The sequence below is a fragment of the Populus trichocarpa genome, chromosome 9 (genome assembly GCF_000002775.5).
Source record: "Populus trichocarpa isolate Nisqually-1 chromosome 9, P.trichocarpa_v4.1, whole genome shotgun sequence".
Lineage (NCBI taxonomy): Eukaryota > Viridiplantae > Streptophyta > Magnoliopsida > Malpighiales > Salicaceae > Populus > Populus trichocarpa.
Window position 1 is genome coordinate 6,984,832 of NC_037293.2, and position 24,978 is coordinate 7,009,809.

A 24,978-nucleotide genomic window follows, 5' to 3' on the forward strand; every position below is an offset into this window, starting at 1 on the left:
CATGCCGTATGGGGCCAAGAATCTCCTCTTAAGTCTCCTCCTTTGTCACTTCTCTTCTCTCAAGGTCTTCCTTCACTTCCTTCACCTTACTCATTCTTATCAAAGACTCCTTATAAGCGTGTTGTTAATAAAGTGTCTCTTTTTCAAAGCACACTCATGTTTCTCTCTTTCAAAGTGTTCGTGTATTTGGAAAGCACTTTCCTTTTGAGTTCCACTCATTAGCATGTTGGGTTATGGAGGAGCTAATCCGGCTTCTCTTAGTAAAGCATGAGTGCTAACTCCATTTTTAACAAGATGGTATTCTCAGCAGAGCATTATTTTAAATTTAAACCATCTCAAATCAAATCATAATGAAGAAAAAGAATCTTAAGAATTTGAACACCCTGGTTAGGCTTCTACATGGTACCAGTAACAAAATTGATCTTGAACAGTATACCAAACAAAGTATTGCTGCAGTACCCGTGAGCCATGATTATCATTTTCTCCACTGGTTTTCGGGGAAGGAAAAAGATAAGGGATCGTTTAGTGCTGGTTCGAGTTCTTGTTCTGGTTCTCTGATCGTGGCAGGATTGATCACTTTCTATACATATATTTGGCAGATTTCCAGTTCGTTGTTCTGATGATCGTTACATGCTTATCAATTTTATTCTGGTGATATGCTACGGCTTAGCATTCAGGTTCCTGTGTCAGTTTTTCTAAGAGGTTTAAATATTGCTGAGTACGGAATATTAAATAACATCATTTAATTTCTAGCTTATTTTTCACCAGCTAAAGTTTCGTCATTGATCTGTCCTGTCCCATAAGTAATCCATCGAGCAATTAGTGTGACTTTTGGGCAATACACTCGCACCAGAGAAAAATAAAAACTGGGTAGAGACAAATGAATCCATCACTGTAAATTTTTATCTTATCATCAAGCTACGGATATTATTAACGAGTGCCTTTTTTTTTATCATGGAGGAAAATTCAAAGACTAATTGGCCTGTGACCATCAACGAACAATACGATCTCCATTAATCCCTCATTAATTAAGGAGAAGATGTATAAACTGAGGGGCCAATAACTTTTTTTTTTTTTCCCTGAAAGGAAATCAATCCATTATTTTGGTTGAGTAGATGAATATGAAATGTGCAAGACCCTTATGATCGATACAAAAAGTGGAGATAGGTGATGAATTTTATAAAGTCAAGCGGCATATTTGTTCAGCAAGGGAAGGAGTTTTTTTTTTAATCTGGTAATTAAAGAGAGATAGAGAAAAGGAAGTTAAGCTAGCTGTACATAGGACAGTCAAAGAAGAAGGTCATCCAAAGAAGTACTCCCCTTATAAATACTCTTAAATTAATGGATTGCTAGCTGTCCAAACCAGCGAATTGACAATCAAACTAGACAAATTTAAGCAAGAATTCTTGAAGAAATAACATGTGACAAAAAAAAAAAAAAAAAAGCTAGTTGGAACTGCATTAGAAAGTGACAAGTCCAAGAGTTATGCCCATAGATGAATCATAGACTGAAAGATGATGGTGAAGATGATAGATAGATACCCTTTGAGGCGTTAGCTACTATGATCTCTAGCTTTCCCCAAAGTATAAAAGTATTACTGGTAATTAAGGCAAAGTTAACTGCTTGCGTGCTAGGCAAATGTTCTATCAAGTCATTACAATTACATAATTGTATATCCATATTTTTTATATATATAATTTTATAAACTTCTTTCAACTATATTATTTTGCAATTTGATAATCTAATTATTTATAAATAAATAATATGAATATTCTATATGGTGATCTTATTAAAACATTATACTAATTGATACAGCTGATTTTATTTATATTGATATTTTTAAATGGAAACAATAACAAATCAGATAGTCGATGCTTAATTGACCCAGATTGAACAGTAGAAAACCAAGGTTTAAAAAGTAGGCTAACAAAGGTTGTGGGCTAATTAAGAAATTAACTATTGAAATTATTTTCTTATCAGATCAAAACATATTTTATACTACACTTTTGATTTAATTATTATCATTCAATTGATATTGGTTGCCATGAATTAAGAAGAAAAAACAAATCATATATAGATATGTATATATAATATATTCTATATTTTCGATCGATGCAATTCAATTTAATTAGAGAAATATTATAAAATCATATTACATGATTTCATCATTTTGTTAATAAAGAGTTTAATTGAAAAAAAATATAAAATATAAAGGACTCATTCAACTATTGTATTATCATAAAGTTTTATAATTTAAAAGACTTTGACAAGGATTGATCTAGCATGGATTTTATTTTCCTAGTTTTTTTTATAGTTTTACTTTTCAATAAAAAACATTCACTATGCCTCTTAACTTGAAGTTTATATATAATGCAAATTTATAATTGATTTAAATGAAAATAATAATAAATATATTGTAATTAATCTTGATCTTATAAAACTTGGCGTTTCAATTTTTTTTTCCTTATTTTCTTTCTCCTTGAAAGTAAAAGACTTTTACCATAACATTTATTATGAATTGTCAAATAAGAAGCTAAGGGACGGGGTTCATTGAACTTAACTGTATCAATTATGGCATTATTTGCTCACGAGTAATATAAACAACCCATGCACAAAAAAAGAAAAAGAAAAGGGCTGGGAAGAAAAGAAAAGCAAAGAATTAAAGCTGGTGGAACAAAGATAAAAATAAAGCAAGATTCTCGCAAAATTAACTTCGATTCATACTTTAATTTGTTTCTAGAGAAATCTGTTCATGATGCGGGGAGATTGATCAATGCGCTTTCAAATTAGCACCCAATAGTGTAAATGCTACTTGCATCGAAGAAGAAAGAAGAAAAAGCCATCTGATTAGGATTTTTGATAAAGAGAAAGCATGTGCTCTACTCCCCCATCAACAATCAACCGAAGGCATAAAATTAAATCCTAATTCTTTTAGTTTGCATATGTGTTCTCAACATCGGGAAAAAGAGCATCCCTTTCTTTCTTCAAAAGCAGAAACTTAAATCCGACTCCTTTTAACTTGATCACCTCTTGCACCTGGTACTGGGCAAAGCTTTGACATGTCAATTCGTCGAGGAGGTGTTTGTTTACAGAATTGAAGGGGAAAATAAATCATGCAAGTGAGATTTCAAGCATCAGGACGGAACTACATTGACCTGGGAGACGCATGGCACCCTCGAGATTTAAAAAAATCTTCCCTGGTCCTGAGATCTTAAACATCTCTACTGAAAACTAATATTTCCTTTTTCGCTTTTCCAATTCTAAATATCTAATTCCACCCCTGTCAAGCATGATGTTGTTTATTGTTTATCTTGGAACCCAACTTTTCCAAAACCGTGTTGCATCGCTGTGGAGTAAACCAAGCATCGATCTCCAAAGAATAAAAAAAGTGCCAACATATAACAGGTGCTTCGTCAACGTAATAGGAAAATTAAGGTAGCGCCCGGCTGATTGAGATCGAATGTAAATAGCATCGTTGGAGGACATAGAGAAGAAGAGAAAATAAAGGCAAACGATGTACACTACTGAACATATGACTATGCTTCAGTTGATTATTATGTCTGTGAGGTATACCGAGTAATTAGAGCAGCAATGCTTACAAAGAGTCTGGACGTGAAAATGCTGCATTTACTCTATAAACTTCCTTCGGGGTATCCAACTATGTTGCGTGTAGAGGCTAGAGCTAGCCTAGGCGAGCCAGTCAGGCAAGCCACTATCCAATCTAACTTTGGCTCGAGGCAATAGAACCATAATCTCAAATGGGTCCCTGCGACCTAGAAACGGTGCAAACAATCAAACGGCGAGTTAACTTTTTTAATTTGTATTCTAGTTGGAGAGGTCCTTCAATCCTTATTCCTTAAATGCATCTTGTACGTCCAAGGGCAAGTGCTGTCTTCAAATTAGCTTGCAAGGGTACAGAAACCCTTTTTCAACTTGAAATTCCCCCTTTCTTTTCTTGATTCAAATGCGAAGGTGACAAATCTCCTTTATTTATTGGATTTTGTTGGTACAGTATGAGGTTGCTCATGTGAACCACATATTCTTTCAGTTGTTAAAAAATCTAAAATTAGCTTTAGCTAATAGAAAGGGAGGTGTTCGTGGCAAGAAATCGGATTTCTCCATACAGGAGTGTCTGCTCTGATAGACAGTATCTTTGATCACGAGCGTGTTAAATCGATTGGCATACGTGCACATAAGTAACATCAGTGTATCTCAAAACAAATCTTCTTGCTGACTGCGATGCCTGCATTGATAATGATCTTGGAAAGACACCAATGTCATGGACTCACAAGTGGCACCCGATATCTCTTTTATTTCCATTAAGGTTTTACCCGCTTGACCAAAGTCAAATCAGACTGAGTAAAAATTTAATCTGGTTTACCCGAGATTGATCGACGAAGGATTCATCATCTGACCAGCTCATATCCGATCTGACATTTTTATTATTTTCTTTAATGTATAATTATATTATAAACAAATCTAACTATCCATTCTCTTATTTATAACTAATGTTTACTCTACAAATGAAATGAAAAGATCATTTCTTCAATGTTTTGCATATGAATATCTTTTTTTCTTCAATATTACATTATAAATCCCCCAGTGCAACCATTAAACGTTATTAGAGTGTATTTATTAAACTCGATTTGTGGTTGATTTGTGTTAAAATAATAAAAATAAATATTTAAATAAAAATCAATGATATTCGTTAAAGACATTAAATAAATACTAAGATAATACAAAAAAATCTAAATAAAAAATACCATGATTGATTAGAAGTATTAAATGTAAGGGCACTTGTTATATAGAACAAAATAAAAAACAATCTAAATTTTTTATCTTCGTTTTCTAAGGAGGGATCGGCGTACATATTGTCACATATTTTGTATTTTATATGTGGTAGCATAGGTTAATATTGTATAGATATATTGTATAGTTACCCCTTAAAATTAGGTGTTGATTTGTTCGCCAAACAATAACTCCCTAAAATTAGCACATTACTTTTTATACTAATTTCCTCGGTAAGAAGGAAACTCTCATTGTACTTATATATAACAATGCTTATACATGAATAATATATGCAATTCTCCGTAACTTAATATAGTATTAGAGCCCCTTGAAAAAAAAAAATAACTATTGTGTCGCCATCATCATTGTTGGTTTCTTGTGAATAGTACCCCCTGCCCTTTATGTTTTCGTATTCTACCAACCTTATCACGATTTTTGTCATGACCCTGATTGTTATTGTACAACATGATTCCTCTACCATATTGTTTGGATTCAAATTCAATGACTCCAACTAAACCCTTTGATTGAAGATGATGGAACTTCATGCTGCTGCGCAACATAAACTTGGTTAATTGATTGACAAAACTATTGTTGTTGACGAAATTGATCCTGGTTATGCAAAATAGAGTAAAGAATATGCCATTGTTAGAGACTGGTTGCTCAGGAAAATGAAACTGAATCTTATAACATTCTTTATTTGTTTGCCTACTGCATATAATATTTGAGATAATGTTTCTCACATGTATTTTGATATATCTGATGAAGCTCAAATCTACAAGTTGTGTTGTTAAGCAACTAATATAAAAACAATGAGGTAGATTGATTCCATTATATTTTGCTCGCTTGAAACATTTTTAGCAAGAACTTGATCAACATCGTCCAATTAAAATGACATGTGCACAAGATCTCAAGCTTCGTCAATAAGAGATTATGAAATATTGTATCTATGACTTTCTTACGAGTTGGCTAATGGAATAGAATCCTTATTTTGATTAGTCCATGCTTGGTTCATTGGTAGTCATCTTTCATCTGGAAGAATTGGTCCTCTCCTTACTATTGTTCTTTCAAATATATATCCTTATATGATGTTTTTGATAAATTTTGTTATGATTTTCTATGGATTAAACTTTTAGCACGACCTGATAAAGCATTTGCTTATACTCGTCATGAAGCTCAGGGTCAAACCATGATGTTTGGTAGTTATTCTCCACTTGACTCACTTCTGAACTCTGTTGTTGCCATGATATCCAAGGCATCTATTTATAGATCAATAGATAAAGATGGCTTGATTTGTTTATATTGCAAAAAGAGCTAATAACAGGGGCATATATTAAAAAAAAAAGGGCTTCCTGAGTGGTATTTGGATCACTACAAGAAACTTAAGGTTGGTCGCACTGCTCACACATCCATATTTAGTTTGACACCATATTCTTTGCACGGTGTGGTTGTCCTCGCAGCTGCCAGCTCGTCCACAACACTTTCCAGCAATGACCATAGCCTAAATTTGCCACCTCTCTCTTCATGTTTTACATTGATAGACTTTTCAGTTGATTCTACTCAACCAGGTAAGATTCTTCATACATCTGACACTCATAATACTAGTTGGATATTTGATTATGGTTCAATCGATCACATGACATATGACAAGTCTCTGTTTCGTACTAAGAAACCTCATTTTCATAAGTGTGTGGTCACTGCCAATGATGATTAAATTAATGTGATTATAGCTGGTTTTATTAATCTTACACCTTCTATCCTTTTGCATCATATTTTTTTCTCCCTTCTTTATCAAATTATTTATTACCTGTTAGTTAGCTTACAAAGCAAGTGAATTGTGTTGTTATGGTGTTTTCATAATTTTGCTTGCTACAAGATATCCAAACAGGGTGATCATTGGGCATGATACTAATAAGGGAGGTGTCCACTACGTTGAGAATGTGAGATCAGGTCAGGTTCATCATGTGTCTGATGTACAATGTGATACAATTCAAGATATTTGGTTGTGGTATTGCCAACTTGAAATGTCTAATTTGGTTATTTACATCATTTTCTTCCATCTTTGTTTTAAGATGTTCATGTAGCTGAGCTCAAATATAAAGTCTGTATCTTGACAAATACATCGAGTGTCTTATCCTTTAAGTTTTAATAAAAATGATACTTTATTTACTATTATTCATTCTAATGTTTGGGGTACTTCCCCTGTCAAGACTTGTAATGGAACTCGATGTTTTGTTACATTTTTTTTTTATGACTGTACACATATGACTTGATTGTATATGCTGAAAAATAAAAGTGATATTGGTCGTATATTTCATGTGTTTTATCAGATGATTTATACATAGTTTAAATCCTCTATCAATATTTTTCACTTTTATAATGGCAGTGAATTTGTCAATATTGTCTTATTTACTTTATTTCAGGACCATGAGATCGTATATAAAACTACGTGTCCACAGCTTTTGAATAAGGTGGTATTGCAAAACGCAATAATGTGCATATTTTAGAAACTTCCTAAGCTTTTCTTTTTGTTGCCTCAACTCCACAATTATTTTGGTCTAGAACTGTTATATATATGGTGTATCTCTTGAAAAAAATGCATTTTTGAGTCTTGGATTTCAAGATTCCCATAGAAACCTTAGCTCATCATATCTCTGTTTGTGCAGTCCTAGCTCTTACTTCACGAATCTCTAGATGTGTAAGCATATGTTTATATCCATAAGACGTGACATAGTAAATTGGATCCTTGTGTTGTTTAATGTGTCTTTCTTGGTTTCACTTCTTATAAAAAAGGGTTATTATTGTTACCATCCATATAAAGGTCGAAAGTTTCTTACCATGGATGTTATATTTGTGGAATCTGATTTCTATATTTAACCCAATAAGCATGTTTCCCTTATTTCTAGTGCACATTCCATCACACATGAACAACTGTGGTGCACTATTCCACTTAAGATAACAGACTTTACTATCACAAAAGCAGAGGCTATCACTTATCCTTAATTTGTTGCTACTGCTCCTAATATTGCTATCAGTTATCATCAATATGTTGTTACTACTCCTGATATTGTCACACCTGTCGATATAATAGATATACCTCCACGCACTGCATATAAACTATTAGTATATAATATATATTCTCAGGATATACATCTTGTAAGCACATTTGAATATACAATGACTAATGTTTATGATATTAATTACAATTAATTGTTGCCACCTAGATCAACATGGGGACAACCACTTGATTGTTACTCCCTATAGGGCAAAACATGATGTCATTTCTCAATATATGTCTTATGCATGACTCTCACCTCAACATGTAGATTTTGTTTATAATCTAGTAGTTATCCAAGTTCCTCATACTGTTCATGAGGCTCTACATATTTCTTGGTGGATTGAAGCCATGAATGTTGAGATGACAACATTAGAAAAAATACCATGTAGGAAATTGTATCTCTTACTAAATATAAGAAACGTGTCGGTTATCGATGAGTGTTCACTATTAAATATCATTCTGGTGGTTTCATGAAGCACTATAAAACATTTTCAGTACTAAGAGATATACCCAGACATATGACAATGATTATCTACTATGATGTCTTTGTACCAACTTGAGGTAGAGTATTATAATATGTTAATATTATATAGCTATAGCTATCTCTTAAAATTAGTTGTCAATTTGTTAGCCTAGCAATAACTGTCAAGAATTAGCTTATTTAACTTTAGTTCTTTTTTATAATAGTTTCCTTGATAACAAGGGAACTCTTGTTGTGCTATATACATCACTGTTTATACATGAATAATAATGCAATTTTTCTGAACTCTTCAATCTGATACTTTTAGTATCTCACAGTACATTTTTATTTATATATCCTCTTGATTATTACATATAATTATTTTATAATAATAATATTTTTTTCTTATATTTTCTTTACCACAATGATCTAAATTATTTACTTGTAATATGTTGAGTAAAAGCACGTTTGCTTGTTATTTTTTTCTGTACTAAACAAGGCTAGAGGCCTAAAAAATAACTCGACTTAATTATTTCCCTCTCTTTTTTAAACAATCAAACGTCATTACTAATCCAATTCCTATAAAAAATAATACTCTTAGCTGATTTCTGCTATTATCTTTAGGAATATTTGAAGATGAATAACTAGCCATTACAAGATATGAATAATTTTCAAGAATACACCAAAGAATGCTACTTCGAATATGTTTTTATTAATTAACGTGTGTGTAGTTTAGAAATAGAATTAACAATGCAATTTAATTTATCTAAGATATATATATATATATATATATATATAAAAGATCCAAACGCAGACTGAATTCCAGTTCAGAACAGGTTAAATACTAGAACCAAACACCAGAAGATGCTGATGCTTGCAGCTAATACATGAAAGCGAGCCAGTTGGCCATCGCATTCAACCTAGTCACATCAAAGCGTTAAATCGAAAATACCATCAAATTCTCATCACCGTCCACTCCATGTTCACCGTTGACCAGAACACAGTTCCGAAACGAGACAAATAAAGAGAAAGAATCGAGAATAATTGCCACCCCCTCCTTGAGATTTGTGACATTCTTCTTTGATCATCCTCTGGAATTAGGAAACGGTGCCTCTCTATCATGAATTACTTCATTACTTATACTGTCATCGATCAGGGTCAAATGCTAACGACAAAAGTTGTTTGAAAATTCTGGCAAACTAAACTAGCCCCGATCGAAGGATGACATTCCCAAAAGAGACTGTACAAGGACCAAAATCAAGAGTTTTAGAGGTCATCGGCTAGATTGATCAAAAGTTCAATATTTTTTAACAGATTAATTAATCCCACTTCTTTTCTTCTGCCTTGTGATTATTTTTTGCGAATTTGGCATGCGGATTAAGACGTCCCAATTATGTACGCAGTAAATCAGGAGGATGATTTGGTAGTTAAGAAAATTTGCTGTTTTTTTATATATTTAAATCTTAGTTTTGACTGATGTATTTTAAGAAAGGATTTAATTAGTCTTGATTTACATGTAATTAAGTTGATATAAGAATACTTTTATTGTTGGAAAAAAGAAAAGTTATAGCAGAGATTTAATTCACGGTTAGCTAATTTATCCATGAATTAGAGAGTGATATGACCTGATTTATGAACCGTTAATTTCCATCCCTTCATGTATCATAATATATATGTGAAAATTGAGTTTCCAAAAGAGAATTCATATGCCAGATTCTAACAGCCATTGATGTACCGTTTATTTTTGCAGTGTAAAGGTATTTTTTTAATTTTTTAATAGTTTTTATATATTTTTAGATTGTTCTAATATACTAATATTAGAAAAATTAAAAAATATTATTTTAATATATTTCTAAATAAAAATACAATAAAAAATAATCACTAATACAACTCAAATATCAGAAACCATGAGTGAAGCTCAAATGAGTTTTGTCGAGCTAGTATGTGATTATAACCTCAAATTTCTCTCAAATAAAGTAGAACCTCGAGTGGACTCACGGCTAACATACGGAGCATATTAACAATATGATACTTTAATATGGACAGTACCGAGTCTAGCAATTTCTTTTCATTCCACAAAATAGCTTAACACAAGCTATATATATATGTTGCCATTCTTGTTGTTGGTCTGTGCTATGATTTATATCCTGTCTGGTATAATTTATAATAATTTTTATTATTATTTTTGAATCATAATCTAAAAGCTAATTTCATAAAAATTAAAAAAAAAAGTTAAAATGATTTTAAGTTAGAAGTATGTTTGGTAAAAATAATTCAAATCATTTTTTTTAAATGATGTAATATAAGTTATAATCTATAAGTTAAAAGAAGAAAAAAATTGATGAAATTAAAATTTCAACTTAATATTATTATATATTTTTTATTCAAGTAAATAATTATTTCTAATCGAACATGCTTTGACTTTTACATAAGTCAAAATTAGAAAAAAAAATAGCTTACATCAATTAGCAAAATTAATATCAAAACACAATATTAATTCATTAACAGCTGAAATTATAACTTTTATTCGAATTTAATACGAAGCTTCAGTGAAAAACAGAGCATTATAAGCAAAATAGATTCTATCCATTTCTATTGCTGTAGTTTTCTTCTCTTTCAAGATTCAAATAAAAACCGGTTTTTTCTTTTTAAAAAAAACCTAGCTCTGTTCAAAACCAATGACTCGTCACACAACACACAGACGACGGATCATTTAAGTCCTCGTCGGGGATGTTGATATGCTTTTCTCCGGTCATATGTCTTTAGGGTTACATTATTAGCTGGTTTTATCCATTTTGTCTATCTTAGGTTTATATTTCTCACTCCTACCTTAAGGCTAATCATGGCGCAGACTGGTTAGCTGATTATACTGATCGTATATCTGGATACTGGAGTTACTCACTTCTATCAAAGACAAGCAACTGGAAGGATTTCATAAGAATTCCCTAGCTTGGTAATCCATCCTTCCATTTTAGTTGATTTTCTAACCTATCATTTTGGTAGATATTTCAATGCAATCTGACAAAAACACCGTCGTTTGAAATTTTGAAATCTCCACCTAATTTGTTAAAAATTAGTTTGAAAAATCAAATGATCATATGATGCTAAAAACCATTTCTATTTCATGGTTATTTTTTCCAGTAAAGGAGGTTAGATTTGAGTTTTTCACACATGGGTATTTTCACTGGTTTGCATGAAATTAGAATGAACTAAAAGGATACAGCAACTAAATGGATATGAATAAATTAGAAACTAAACTTAAGATATAATATAAGTATATATTAACCTTATGCCAGTATAATTTAATTTTTATTATGGTATCATATGTTTGAGCGAGTATATACACCTAGAGAATAAAATAATAATATCACTAATTCAGACCCAGTATATATATGTTCGACAATGAGCTGAGCTCAAGTCATAGTGGTTCTGACAGTACGCCAAATTCATTTCCTCTAGGTATATGGCTACACACCAGACCCAATTGGACTTAGAGATCCATTTAAGACCATAAGGTTCTATCTTCAGGATATTTACATGAATTGTTTTTGTTTAGGGTAATCATTTCCCTACCTATATAGATGTATAAAAGATCTATAAATAGATCTATTATTTTTTTCATCTCATTAATGATATTTAAGAGATATTTATTTCTTATTAATGTCATCAAAATCAAAAGACTTTCTATTTTTTTTGTTTTCTAAAAAATGATAAGATTCAAGAGTTATAAATAACACCTTAATCATTTATGTAAAATATTCACTTTTTTCTACTCCAAAAGATTATCTATTTCAGAGCATTAATCATAAAATATCAAGAATAAATATTTTTATTCTTAAAATTTAAAGTTTCTACTTTTATTTATTATAATTCACATTAAAAAAATTTATTATCAGAAAGCTTTTAAATCCCACTAGCATAAACTATTGTTTTTACAGGTAACAAGACTAGTATCATCAAGTTTTGCACTTCCTTTGCTATAAGGAAGGAAATAAAGACATGATTAACCACTAATTTAAATACCAAATAAATTATTCATTGAACATATTAAATTTTGCAGGACATCATCATAAATTAGTCCTTCTAGTTTTGTAAAATAAATTAAATAAGTTTGTAGTCTTAAAAAAAACTAATCAAGTAATCTTTTAATTATTATTGATCGAGCTTAATTTAATATTAATTTATTTCTCTTATTTTGTCATCAATCTTTTCATATTATTTATTTATTTCCGTACCTTTTCTATTTCTCAAAACAAACAAAAATCGGAACAAGGCATGATATTAATGTCATGGACTAATTAATTATTATTTTTAAAATTTAAAAATAATATAATTTGTTTTTCTAATTAAAAAAATAATTTATAAATATTATATAAACTAAAAAATAATAATTTTACTGCTCATCACCTCCCAAAACACTATTCTTTTTAATATAACCCGCAACCAAGCATAAACAGTGGTCTAGTTTACTCCGATTTAAAGTAGCTGCGTAGAATCGTAGATTGAGAGTCCGAGACCTGAGGCTGAGAGCAGACCAGCTAAGGCTACCCTCCTCTACCAACTCAGCCCTATGAAAAGAAAAGGAGGTGTTCTTGAGAATTATTCCAAACACCATCAAAATGGGGAGAGAATAGCTTTCCAAAATTAGAAAAGATTAGAAGCTAATCACATTTGCTAAACTGTAAAGTGCAATTTCTTAAATCACCGATTTGATATGATCTCTTCGTGTCTCCTTCCTCTTGGACTTGGATTAAACAAAACTTCCTCATTAGAAGCAATCATGCTTAATTATTATTGCATAAAGATCAACATCCTTCTAGAACTTGTTTAGGGCTACTTTTGAAACCTAACCTAGCTAGCTAGAATATGACCAGAGGAGAAGAGAGTCCCTGCCCTTTTCTTTCCTACCACATGGGAAACAACATTACACTATAAATTTATAATGAAGTTTGTATTTGGTGCTGTGCTGAAACATATACCAGAAATGTGTTTTTTAATTAAAAATATATTAAAATAATATTTATTTTTTAGTTTTTATACTAGCATAATAAAATTATCTAGAAATATTTAAAAAATTAATTTAATATTAAAAAAATACTGTAAGAAACAAACTATAACATGCAAATACAGTTAACAATTTAATAATTGTAATTTAATAATTTCCACAATCATTCAATTAGATTTGCGTACAAGAGATATGTAGCGTGAAGAAATCTTTGGTTCCGTGGCCCTAATGCCATCTCTGTAACATGCAAATACAGTTAACAATCGATCCCACGTTGAAAAATAAATATAAAATTTATTTATTCAGATCATTCAGACAATTTTAATATGAATTCTTAACAATTAAGTAAGTAATCCCAAGATAATAAATCTGTGGTCCAGCCTGGTGCTTAAGAAATTACTCAACGTGCTACAATTACACGTCTGAACAATTTGTTCCGTCCATATAGCCTTCATCGCCAATTTTCCATGCTGTTAGTTCCTCTGAAATGCAAAAACGGAGAAAGATTAACAAAAAAGTAAAAGTAATTAAGAGATAATAATGAGGAGGAAAGGTAGTGGGGGTGTACTTAATTACTAGATCATGCTTGCCATTCCAGTTCAGTTATGTTTTTAATACTTTTTAATACTTATTAATCTGTAAAAATTAACTTTTAAAAAATAAAAAAAATATAAATTCAATTTATTTTTAAATAAAAAACATTTTAAAATACAATCTAAAACTAATCTTCGTTAACACGAAGGGTCGTGTTTACCAAGAGGAAATTATTGGAGGTCTGAAGAGGTGAAATTGGGACCCACAAAATGTACGGCTCCATGCCACCTCCGTTAATTTTGGTAGGGGTCCCACTCTATTATTATTCCTCGCCTTTCTCTCGAGCACCGTGCCTTGTCCCTTGTCTGCCCCTTTCTCTTTTAGATTATTAATTGTTAATTACCATTGCTAGTTCCTTGCTTTACTGATCATTAGGGTAATTAATAATTTAATTGTTCTGTAATTTTGTTTAATTTAAAATATCTTCATGAGAGAAAGTTGATGAGTTTATCTCTCTGAATCACGTGCATACAGCTTCTTTAGGTCGCTTCAATTAAATTAATCACCGACCATGACCATGACCATGTCCGTACACATGAGCCACTTCTATGTTATCCTTCGGGAATCCTGCCTTTTTGTTTTTTACCCCCCTTTCTTGTTATTTTTCACTTCCACTTTAAAACTTGTTTTGTACTCTTTTGGGTTGCATTTCAACCCGGTTTTTTATTTATTAAATTTTGATTTTTAAAAAAATAAAAAATATTATTTTAATATATCTTTAAATAAAAAATACTTTAAAATACAATACCTTCAATACTTCCAAGTGTTCACTCTTCGAATACTAAGTTTTGGAATGTGAAAATTATTGCTGAATTTTTATCCTTTTCCCCTTTATATTCCACCTCATCGCTCGTCTATACTTGTGGTCTCTATAATGAATCAAGAATAACCCAGGAAATGCTCAGCCTGGAACACAAACTACTCCTTTCGTGCTGTATATTCTTAACAGCAGTGCTTCTTCCTCTCTGCCACCACTTATTTAGTTTCTTAAGGTTACAGATTTATTCGAATATGACATACGATTAATCTTGGAAAAGCTGGATTTCAATTTTTACTGCCAAGGGCTCAGTACGTTTTGAAATCAAACCTTCCAGCACTGAAAAGGTAAAACGGAACAGTATGGTAAATTGGGTTTTAAAATCCTCTTAAAATGTGTAAGGCGGCATCCCAATTCCCAAGTGTTCAGGTCTGCAGGAACGCGTCTCTCTTTTTTTTTTTAAAAAAAAAAAACATTGCAGGGAGACAAGCTCTAAACTATACTCTTAAAATTAAGAGTCGCCATGCTAGAAGGTAAATAAAATTTTACTCAAATTAACATCAAAGGACTCTTGCAAAGAAATTCAAAAGATCTAATCGTTCTTCTCTTGATTACAAAATTACAATGTTTTAATTGTTTTTAGGGGGCATACTTGCTACTGTTTTCTCAAGGAAGTCGTAGAAATATATATTATCTGTAATTAATTCATATTTGCATGCGATAGAAGATACACTGCTATCTATTTTTGGGCGTGGCAATTTTTTATCAATGGAGATGAATCTTGACAAGTATATACAAAAAAAACTAGGATTTTAATTCTTCAAAACACATCACATCCAAGTTGGAATATGTGTTATTTTGAGAATTTCAAGCCAGCAGCAAATTTTATGCGTTGCTTTTCGTTAATTTACTAAGCATGCAGGATCCAAAGCACTTGCATGGAGCATGATCGCTGCCTGTAAACGATACAGAACCCAATCATGCAAATTCTTTCTTAAAATAACTCAATCTGACCTAATCCATGTAAATCAGTATAATTTGGATGATTAGCATGGTGTAACTTGTAATTGTAATTTATTCGATTCATCTATACGTGAAACAGCTCCTGATTCATATGCATTTCAAAAATAAAAATGTTCGATAAAATTAATGCTTACTTCAAAGAAAAATATATATAAAAAACGAAATTAAATGCATTATTTCAGACAAGTTGATTAAGAAAGAAAATCCATCGATCATGTACATTTTTTAATACTTCGCTTGTAATCAATTAAAATAAACACTTTGTTATAAACACGATATAACCAAACAAACCATACAATTAATCAGCTATGTAAGCTGCTCTTCAAATGTTTTTGGCTTGATCGAACACCAGATTTGAACCATATATGAGATCGATTAATAAAAATGACTGTTATTTTTAAGTTTTATTGTGTTCTCGATATTGTGGGGTAAAGTGCTTTTTAAATTTTTTTTGTTTAAAAGATGTATGAAATAATCTTTTTATTAATTTTAAATATTAAAACATAAAAATCTTAAAAAAAAAACACTAAAAAAATTATCACATGATGAAATCAAAAGCAGTTGAAAACGCAATCCAGGCAAGCACATGGGGCTCGAGAATTTTCTTAGCGAATCTCCCAGCACAATCATTGGTGACTTTTTGTGATGAATGCGTGCAAACTCTTCCAAAACATCTCATTATAAAAAATAAATACAGATATCTTCTATATAACGGAACAAGTAGCTAGTGATTCAATATATTTACAAGGGGAGAAGAGAAGAAAAGTGAAAGTGAAGACAAATTTATATTAGATGTAATGGTTTTTTTTTTTTTTTTTTAATTTGGTTTTCATGTGTGAAAGTTGGTCATCACCCTATAGTCAGATTGCAAGATACTATATACAAGGAAAAGTTTTTTCTTTTTTAACGTGATTAAGGAAAACAATTTCAATGCTTAGGGTTGAAATTAATCCTCCAAAGTTTTTTTCTTGTCTGCCCTCACAAATCTCTCCCTTTTTTTTTGGTTTTTGTTGCTTTTGTCAAAGAACTCCACTCGTATTTCCATTGCTAGCATGCTTTTCAAATAAAACGTGATTAAATGCACTTGTCAATCGCATTTTAAGCTGTGATCAACATCATTTCTCACTAAACTGTCAACCTTTTCTGCTTTTTCTCTGTTCATCCCATATATACCGTGCAAATTGTCAAATGATTAAAAGAGGATCTAATGAGGAACCCTGGAGACAACAAATCAAGGGCTTCCATTGTGGTGCCGATGGCTTAGCTTTTCACGGTTCAAATTAAGTTCAAACCATCAATGCGTAACTCATAACAAAATGGTTGCAATATGCAAAGGGCTGACTCTTAATTCCACATTCAAGTGTTTGTACTCTCCAGTCCCTACTACTTGTACTCCAGTGATTGATTTATTGTTCGTGTTCCCATTAACGTTCTGGGCACACACTCTCTTTTTGCCTCTGAGCTCTTGTCGCCTTTATACGAATAAGCCTCAGCTGGACCCTATAATAAATGAGATTAAAAGTTGGGCTCAACTACTTGGGCTAGCTAGCCGTATGGTTCAATTTCAAGTACACCCAAAATGGGTTGTTTGTTGTTCTCTTTCACAAATTCGGCCTACCTTATCCTATCCCTAGAAGGATACGAGTTGTGGTTGTTCAACCAAAAAAAGATGCCGGAGGGAGTTTTGCGATGGACGTGGAAGCGAGAGAGAAGATTGTCAGGCAGGCAAGGCAAGGCAGCCCAGAGGGAGGACGACTTTTACCGCGGCATGTGGCTAGGGAGAGAATTAGAGTAGAAGAAACAGGAAAAAAAAAAGTAAACGGAGTGGGAAAGAGGAGACAGGCAAACTATTTACAGATCACAACTCCATACAGAGTCACCCTCAAGACCCAACACGCACATACTCAAGCACTCACAAATAGACTTGAAAAAAAAAATCCACTTTTTTCGAAAAGAAAGCGGCGCTCGCAGATCCTCTCTCTATACACGCCACGCCTACTCTCTCCCTCACTCTCTGAATATTTTCTTCTTTTTTATCTCCATATCTCTGACAGTAGCAATCGTTCATAAATTTCTCCTAGCCAGTTATTACTTGTTGCTGTTCTTGTGTCACTCAATCTATAGGCATAACTAGCCAGTCACCCACTCTCACTTTTCACATAAATAAAAATAAAAAAGGACATATTCTAAAACAAGTGCATTGTCATGCAGTGCGTGAGGCTCATTGCTTTTCTTTCCAGTTGTTTCAACAATCCAGTCCCAAGAGATTGTTTGATTGGATCGACCAGATCTTACCTTTCCAATTTCAATTCTAGTTCATCTAGAACGACACCACATTTGTTGAGAATTGAAATCGATATTCCATCGTTAATATTAATTATTTAAAATAAGATCCAAAAACGGTATTTCTTATAAATATAGACTTAATAAAGAAGATATACGCAGGATAAAATCGTTTAAAAACAATTAATTTAATGATACACAGCTTTTAGAATCGTCGAAGAGCAGAGTGAGGGTACTGTAGGTGATATCAATGCAATACAGGAGAGCACAGAGATATACTAGGGAAGTAGGGAAGAAGCAGAGGGGACAGCTTTTAGGGAATAGGTGACACACATGACGAGGCAGCTGACACTTAATTTCCCTCGAGCCCTGTGTTCTGAGGCTAAGTTAACCACTAATACTACACTAGCCTCTCCACGTCACTACAGTTTTGCGGTTTTCTTCCGACTCCCTTTTTGTTTCTTTCCTTCCTCTAACACGACGATGAGTCATGGAGCACGCGCACTTGTTTTCTCCGTCATACACGCTCTGTGTCTTTGCTTTCCACACTCGGCATTATCAATGCCGACAAAAACAATTGATTTTCCATCCACTTCTTTCAAACTCTCATCGGCAATCTTTAATTAAAAAATATTACTATTACTATCAACTTCCTTCGATATCAGGACGATGCCAGCATCTCAGCTTATGTTTATGCTCTACTTCACTTCATGTCTCTCTATATCGAGGATGTATTCAAGTGGTGAAATGTGTTCCAGAAAATAATAAAAAATTAATATATTATTTAACAGATTAAATTATTAAATTGAGATGGTTTTTTTATATGGTATCAAATTTTTTATGATCAAATAGTCACTATCTCTATTTATTTAATAAAAATTAAGTAAATGATTATGTGAACTTGTGCAAGTTTTAAGTTTAAAGAATTTTTATTTGAGAGAATGTATTAAAGAACAATATAAAATCAGAATTTTATTTAACTATTTAAACTATTGAATTGTGATGATTTTTTAATAAAATATTATAATAAAAGTATCTTCCTTCAATATATTAGTGATTACTTTTCTTACTTTGGACGAGACTTGAAAATGGAAGAGGCCGCATGAACGAAAATAGGGATGCACGTAGGCATGATTATCTATCTATCTATCTATGCTGGGTTACTATAAAAAAGAAGGAAAAAAATCTGGGTTTTTCTCGTTTAAAGACACAGACTTCTATATACTATGTTATGTTTTTAAGAAGAGAGATTGGTTTGATCGAAATCATATCCTGACCCGACAGACAATTCTGGGATGGGGTCTGGCGCGTGGGCCTAGAAGATTTATGTTGGATTTTGGAATGGAACTGGAAAAAAGAAGCCTGGGACAATCCACAGCTCAGAGCCCCATGATAGAAGGACTACATACGTACACGTGTCTCGAGACGTATGGTTCTGTAAAAAAAAAGAAAGGGAGTGTTGAGGGCGGTCGCTCCAGATTTGGTAGTTTTTAACATTTCTAGGGCAAAGGTATGACAACATTGGCTCCACAGATCATGTTTTTTTGTTTTTTTTTTTTTTCAAGGAAAAGAATTCTGTGCCCATTCAATTCACCATTACACTCTCCTTAAAGTCCTCACCAGCGGATCTTACTCCTTAAATTTTCTTAAATAATTTTTTTTTCCTTTTTTATTTTTCTTATTGAAATTAGCAAGTGGTGATTTTCTTCGGTTTCTTTTAAGAAACTCTCATCCTATGATTTAATAAAAGCCCAACTAAACATAATGTCACTTAGTTTATTAAAAAAGAAAAATTAATGTTACCCTCTAGTTTATACAAAATACCAACATGACTGAGGGTGAGATGGGCCCCTATTACCCATCTGAAAATAGACCTGGGCTTAATTTCTTAGTTTCTTGTGTTGTCACATGGTTTAGATCCCCTATAAATTTGCCTTTTAGAGTGTTTGTTTTTGTTGTTTAAAATATTTTTTATTTTTAAAATTAATGTTTTATACGTGATTTTTAATGATTTTACTGTTTTAATGAAAAATAAAAAAAATACTTTTAAAATTAACCTATATAGTACTAAATTCAAATTTAAAGCTTGCTTATTAGCGAGTGTTTTTTTTTTCTTGAAAATACATTAAAATAATATATATTTTTGTTTTTTAAAATTTATTTTTAATACCAACAAAACTATAAAAAAAATCAATTTTTTTTTTAAATATTAAACCGCAGCATCAAACGGAATAGAGCCATGGGATTTGAAGGCAGCAAGCACATTGAAGTATGCTATTGTCGAAGAACCAGATGGTCCCCTTCTACAATGAAGAGGACTGGTCCCCCAATCATACATCTATCTAATAAAATGACATACATATGACAGTTGATAGGGATTTGCAGCTTTGCAGGCTTAGGGGAAGCCATGGCCCCCCACCATCCAACCCCAGCCAAACGAGCTTGAGATTTTTCGGTGGCAAACTCCAAGAAGAAAAGCACGAAAAGAATGAAGAAGACAGGCAGAGGGAAGGAGAAGTACTTTCGGCTTGCTTGGGCCCGTTTTGCTTTTCAATTTTAGGCTTCTAGCCCACTTGCGACAAAATAGTTAGGCACTTTGGATTTTGACAGAAAACATTTAAAACAAAAATAAATAAAATAAATTATCTAGATGGTGGCCCAGTGGTAAGAGTTTGAGACCAAGAGGTTTGCTCTTTATGTGATCTCAGGTTCAAGCCCTGTGGTTGCTCATATGATGGCCACTGGAGGTTTACATGGTCGTTAACTTCAGTGCCCGTGAGATTAGTCGAGGTGCGCGTAAGCTGGCCCGGACACCCACGTTAAACTAAAAAAAAAATAATAATATAAGAAACAACAAGAAGAAGAAGATACTTTCCGGGAAGGATATAATGGCAGAAGAATGTCATCCTCAAACCATGTTCTTAAATGCGGACTTCGGGACTTCATGGATGTTAAACAGTGGTCTCCATGAATTTCCTGATATTTTCATTGAATACAGAGAAAAACACTGCTAATAGTTATAGGTAAATACATTGTAACTATTAGAAAAAAATTAAAAAATGAAATTAGAATTAAAAAAAAATTCATCGTAATTACTGACACATAATTTCCACAACAGATAATGGTGTATAGCTGATATCATTTTGATCTAGATTAAGGATATCAAATAACGGTAATGGGGTGCAATGTCCCTCAAAACATCCATCGTTTGATTATCATTTAGAATTAGGGTTAGCTAAGTGCATCGAAATTAAACTCCTACCTCGTTTAAGCAAGTCTCTATAATATCCTAACTGATACAAACCAACTTACAAGAGCTTACCAAGCTCATTGATGAAGTAAACAAGAATTTCTTGAAATGCTCATTTTCTTGCGCTGTCTGAAACTAGAGTAATAATACATGATCACACTGAAGATTGTATTTTGATGCGATGGTAAAAGCTAAGGAATTTTTTTTTTTTTAATCTCGTGGTGCCGTACTGTTAATTGTTAAAAGCATTACATTGAGTTTCCGAAGTTATTGGGCCAAAATAGTAATTTGCTAGAAAGCAATCGCTCCTGGGTTTTGAATAGAGCAATTTATTGTTCCGGAGTGAAATTAGTTGTGGCTGGAGTGTGACTTGAATAAATTCAAGAATACGAGTTATAAAATTAGTGGGATTTACCATTAGATCTCAAGAGCATGATTGAATGATGCATTTGTAACATTTTTTATCCTCGACATAAGATGCCCCGCCTGATGACAACTTCGTGATGGGAGCCTAAGAACTAAGTAGTGCAGCAGATGTCCCGCCGATTGCTGCAATATCTGAAATAAAGTTTAGAAGGCCTGATCTCAATCACCACCTCGACTTTGTTCATCCAAAGGAAAGTCTCAACTGGCATTGCTAAATGTCCAGTGAGATGCTCAAAACTTCCAACACCAATAAGATACAAAAATGAAATCAGTCATAGATTTTAGCTGGCAGAAAGGAGATAACCAATCTGAACATTAGATGCCAGAAAACAATAGCATGTTAACATGAGGCATAGCTTTCGCATTCAGGGGAAGAAAAGACAGCATGCGGGAATCAAGGCTCCGCACAACATTGGCATTCAAGAGTACGAAATACCTGTGTGATTTTAAGCAATCTACTTGAAAGAAAACACATCAGGGTGCCGTTTCTAAAGAAACATTGGCTCCACACTGTTCATCACATCTGTAAAAGTCTTAGTTAATTTACAACCAGCAACATAGTAGCCTGATATCACACTCCTTGACCCTCAATTTCCACCACACCATAGCAGCAAGTGAACCACCACAGATGGTTCCTTGAATTCACACAAGCTTAGTACTGCCCTGGACGATTTGCAAGCTCAGCCTACAAACAAAAAATTTCGAAACATAATAGTTGACTTTTAATAAGTTAAATGGAGTTCTAGAGAGCAAAGACAATCCTTTTCTTTTCTATACGAATATCTTGAGTTTCTATAGATGTAGTTAATTGCTACAAAACTAAACAACAGTTAGGCTTCAACATTAAATCTGTAAATAGTCTAAAATAAGAAGTGTCATAACCCAATTTTGATCTATTTGCTTTTAATTTAATTTTTTAAAGGAGCTAAAATTACGAATTAAAAGATCAGAGACCAAGATTTATTAAAGGTGTGATTTGTCAAACTTTTGGAAAGATTAGGGACTGTAGTGTGTTTTTTGTTTAAACAAACTATAAGATAAATTTATTTTCAATTTTGAATCAAATTTAAATTTGAAAAAAAAAGGGTAGTGTTTGTGTTTGTTTGGGACTGCAAGACTCTTGTGTTATAATTTTATAAATACACTTTCTAGGAGACAAAAAGGAGGGGATTCTACATCGAGAGCAGATCAAAAAGCTTTTGGAGAGACAAAAGAACTGCTGACCAATTAGGGTTACTAATAACCATAATACTGGGTGGCGACTTCTTAAACAAGACCTTTCCCCTCAAAGAACAAGATGTCAGATATATGTTCTTTTTTTAAAAAAAAAGTCACCGCGACGTCGGGCAACAACAAGAAGATTCATGCCTCTTAGAGATAATGGGGCAAAGTGATCCCATGGGTATACATTACAAGGAAAGAACACATTATTTTGATACAAAACCATTGAAACAAAGCAACAACGCTAGTTTCTCGATCATAATAATAAAAAGCAATATCACCAACCAGATTACATTAAAATTACTAGCAAATGCCGGTATAAGCTGGCAAACAATTAGCAAGGATATAGTCATGGCCCTTATTAGGAAACAACAATTCAAGGAAACAACAATTCAAGGAAACAACAATTTAACTAAAAAAAATTCTTACTAAATCATAAGTTAACAAAATTGCCATGTGGCTAGGACTAAAGGTGCGAAGTAATGACCCTACAAAGCACACTCATGTAGTAAGCTAGACCCCAATTTCACAGCAACCAAACCTGTTCCTAGAACAAGTACAGTTGGGAAAGAAATCTGCTGTCACCGTGGCTTACTAGAGTAAACATGGGCAGGCACATGACATTTTATAGCAATGGGTGCATGATCCAACATTCTACCAGACAGTGTGAGCCAACACTCAGATCATAACCTCCTCTGAAGATACATCTAGATGATGCATGCTAATATGCTGTATCTAATCAGAAATTGAGTCTGTTAAAATGAGCCTATGCCACAGCAATGCACCCCCATCGTTATTTTGAATCTATTTCAGCATGAAATTTTGCAAAACTGCACTGTTTTTACTATGAAAGTATTTCGGGTGGGGAGAGCAGTAAAAGAAACAAAACCATCCCAAAACAACAATCTAGGAAGCATATCTCACCAAAAGGGTAACAAATATTAAAATTTCGAAAAGCAACTGAACTTTGTGCCAAATGGACACCTCAAAATGTGATATTTCTATCACTCTACTCCTGCTTTAGGATATGCAATCAAGAAGGCCATAAACAACTATTCAAAAAAGGCTCCCTGGGATGCTTTTCTATCATGTTCCCAGCATATATACAAGAACACTTCAACCAACAAATATAAAGACACTTAACTTCCTAGGAATATTTTCTTTCAGTTGTATGTAAACAACCTAGCCACAAAGTGATTGCTTGAACTGACACGCCACCTTACACAAGACCTTGATTGAAATCAGCAAAGCTAAAGCCAAGTCATTTCTAAGCAATACCATACCAAACAGAATCACATAGCAAAGCTGGCTTCTTAATTACATCAAACAAAGATGCTTCATTACAAGCATCTTTGTAATGATGCTAACAAGCATTCAAATCAAACACATATTCCAACAATAAATTAACAAACCGGATCACAAGAATGCCATACCTCAAAAGCATTCTTCAGATGGTCAAGTTCCTTGTCTAGATCATTGATGGCCTGATTATACGCCTGCATTGGCGATGACTGGCTGGTTGTGTGAATCTACAAAAAACCCACATTCCAAATCGATTAGAAATCAAAACCTCAAAATTATTATAACCATATTTCCACTACACACACAAAAAAGACAGATACACTAAGCTTAGCATTACTAACCCTAACGATAATTTTGTACTTGAGAGGGTGAGGCAGCTTGTAACCAGCAAAAAGAACATTATCATCTCTGTGTAATTGCCTAATTAAACAAAATAATAATAATTATTAGAGTTTGATTAAGCTAAGATTAACGAAAACATGCGATTTACATGCGAAGAATGTTGCCGATGGTGTGGTCTTCTCTCTCTACGGTGAACGACGCCGCGTTGATAATTTTCGTATCTCTCTCGTACGAAACCCTAGCAAAGAGAAAGCGAATTAATGAAACGAAATTGGTGATAGAGAGAGGAAGAGGGTGAAAAATACTTTTTGGTGCCTTCAGGGACGACGAATCGCTCATAACGATCAGGGGCATTCATGGCGTCAAGTTTTTTTGTCTCTTTTTGCTCTGAGCAACACTGTTTGTGCGCGCAGAGCAAGTCGTCTTTGTTTTGTTATTTAAGCGCTTGCTACAAGAACGACTAGGCAGGCAA

General features: G+C 32.9%; 1 protein-coding gene across 1 annotated transcript; it reads right to left on the reverse strand.

Annotated features, from left to right (window-relative positions):
• Nucleotides 1-21,896: 21,896 nt before the first annotated feature.
• On the reverse strand, nt 21,897-24,978 carry LOC7475018 (DNA-directed RNA polymerases II, IV and V subunit 11). Its single transcript, XM_006379056.3, has 5 exons — nt 24,812-24,978; nt 24,655-24,744; nt 24,506-24,584; nt 24,296-24,391; nt 21,897-22,326 (listed from the first exon to the last, which is right to left on the reverse strand). Exons 1-5 carry the CDS (start codon nt 24,862-24,864, stop codon nt 22,294-22,296), a joined length of 351 nt encoding a protein of 116 aa, XP_006379118.1. The 5' UTR covers nt 24,865-24,978; the 3' UTR covers nt 21,897-22,293.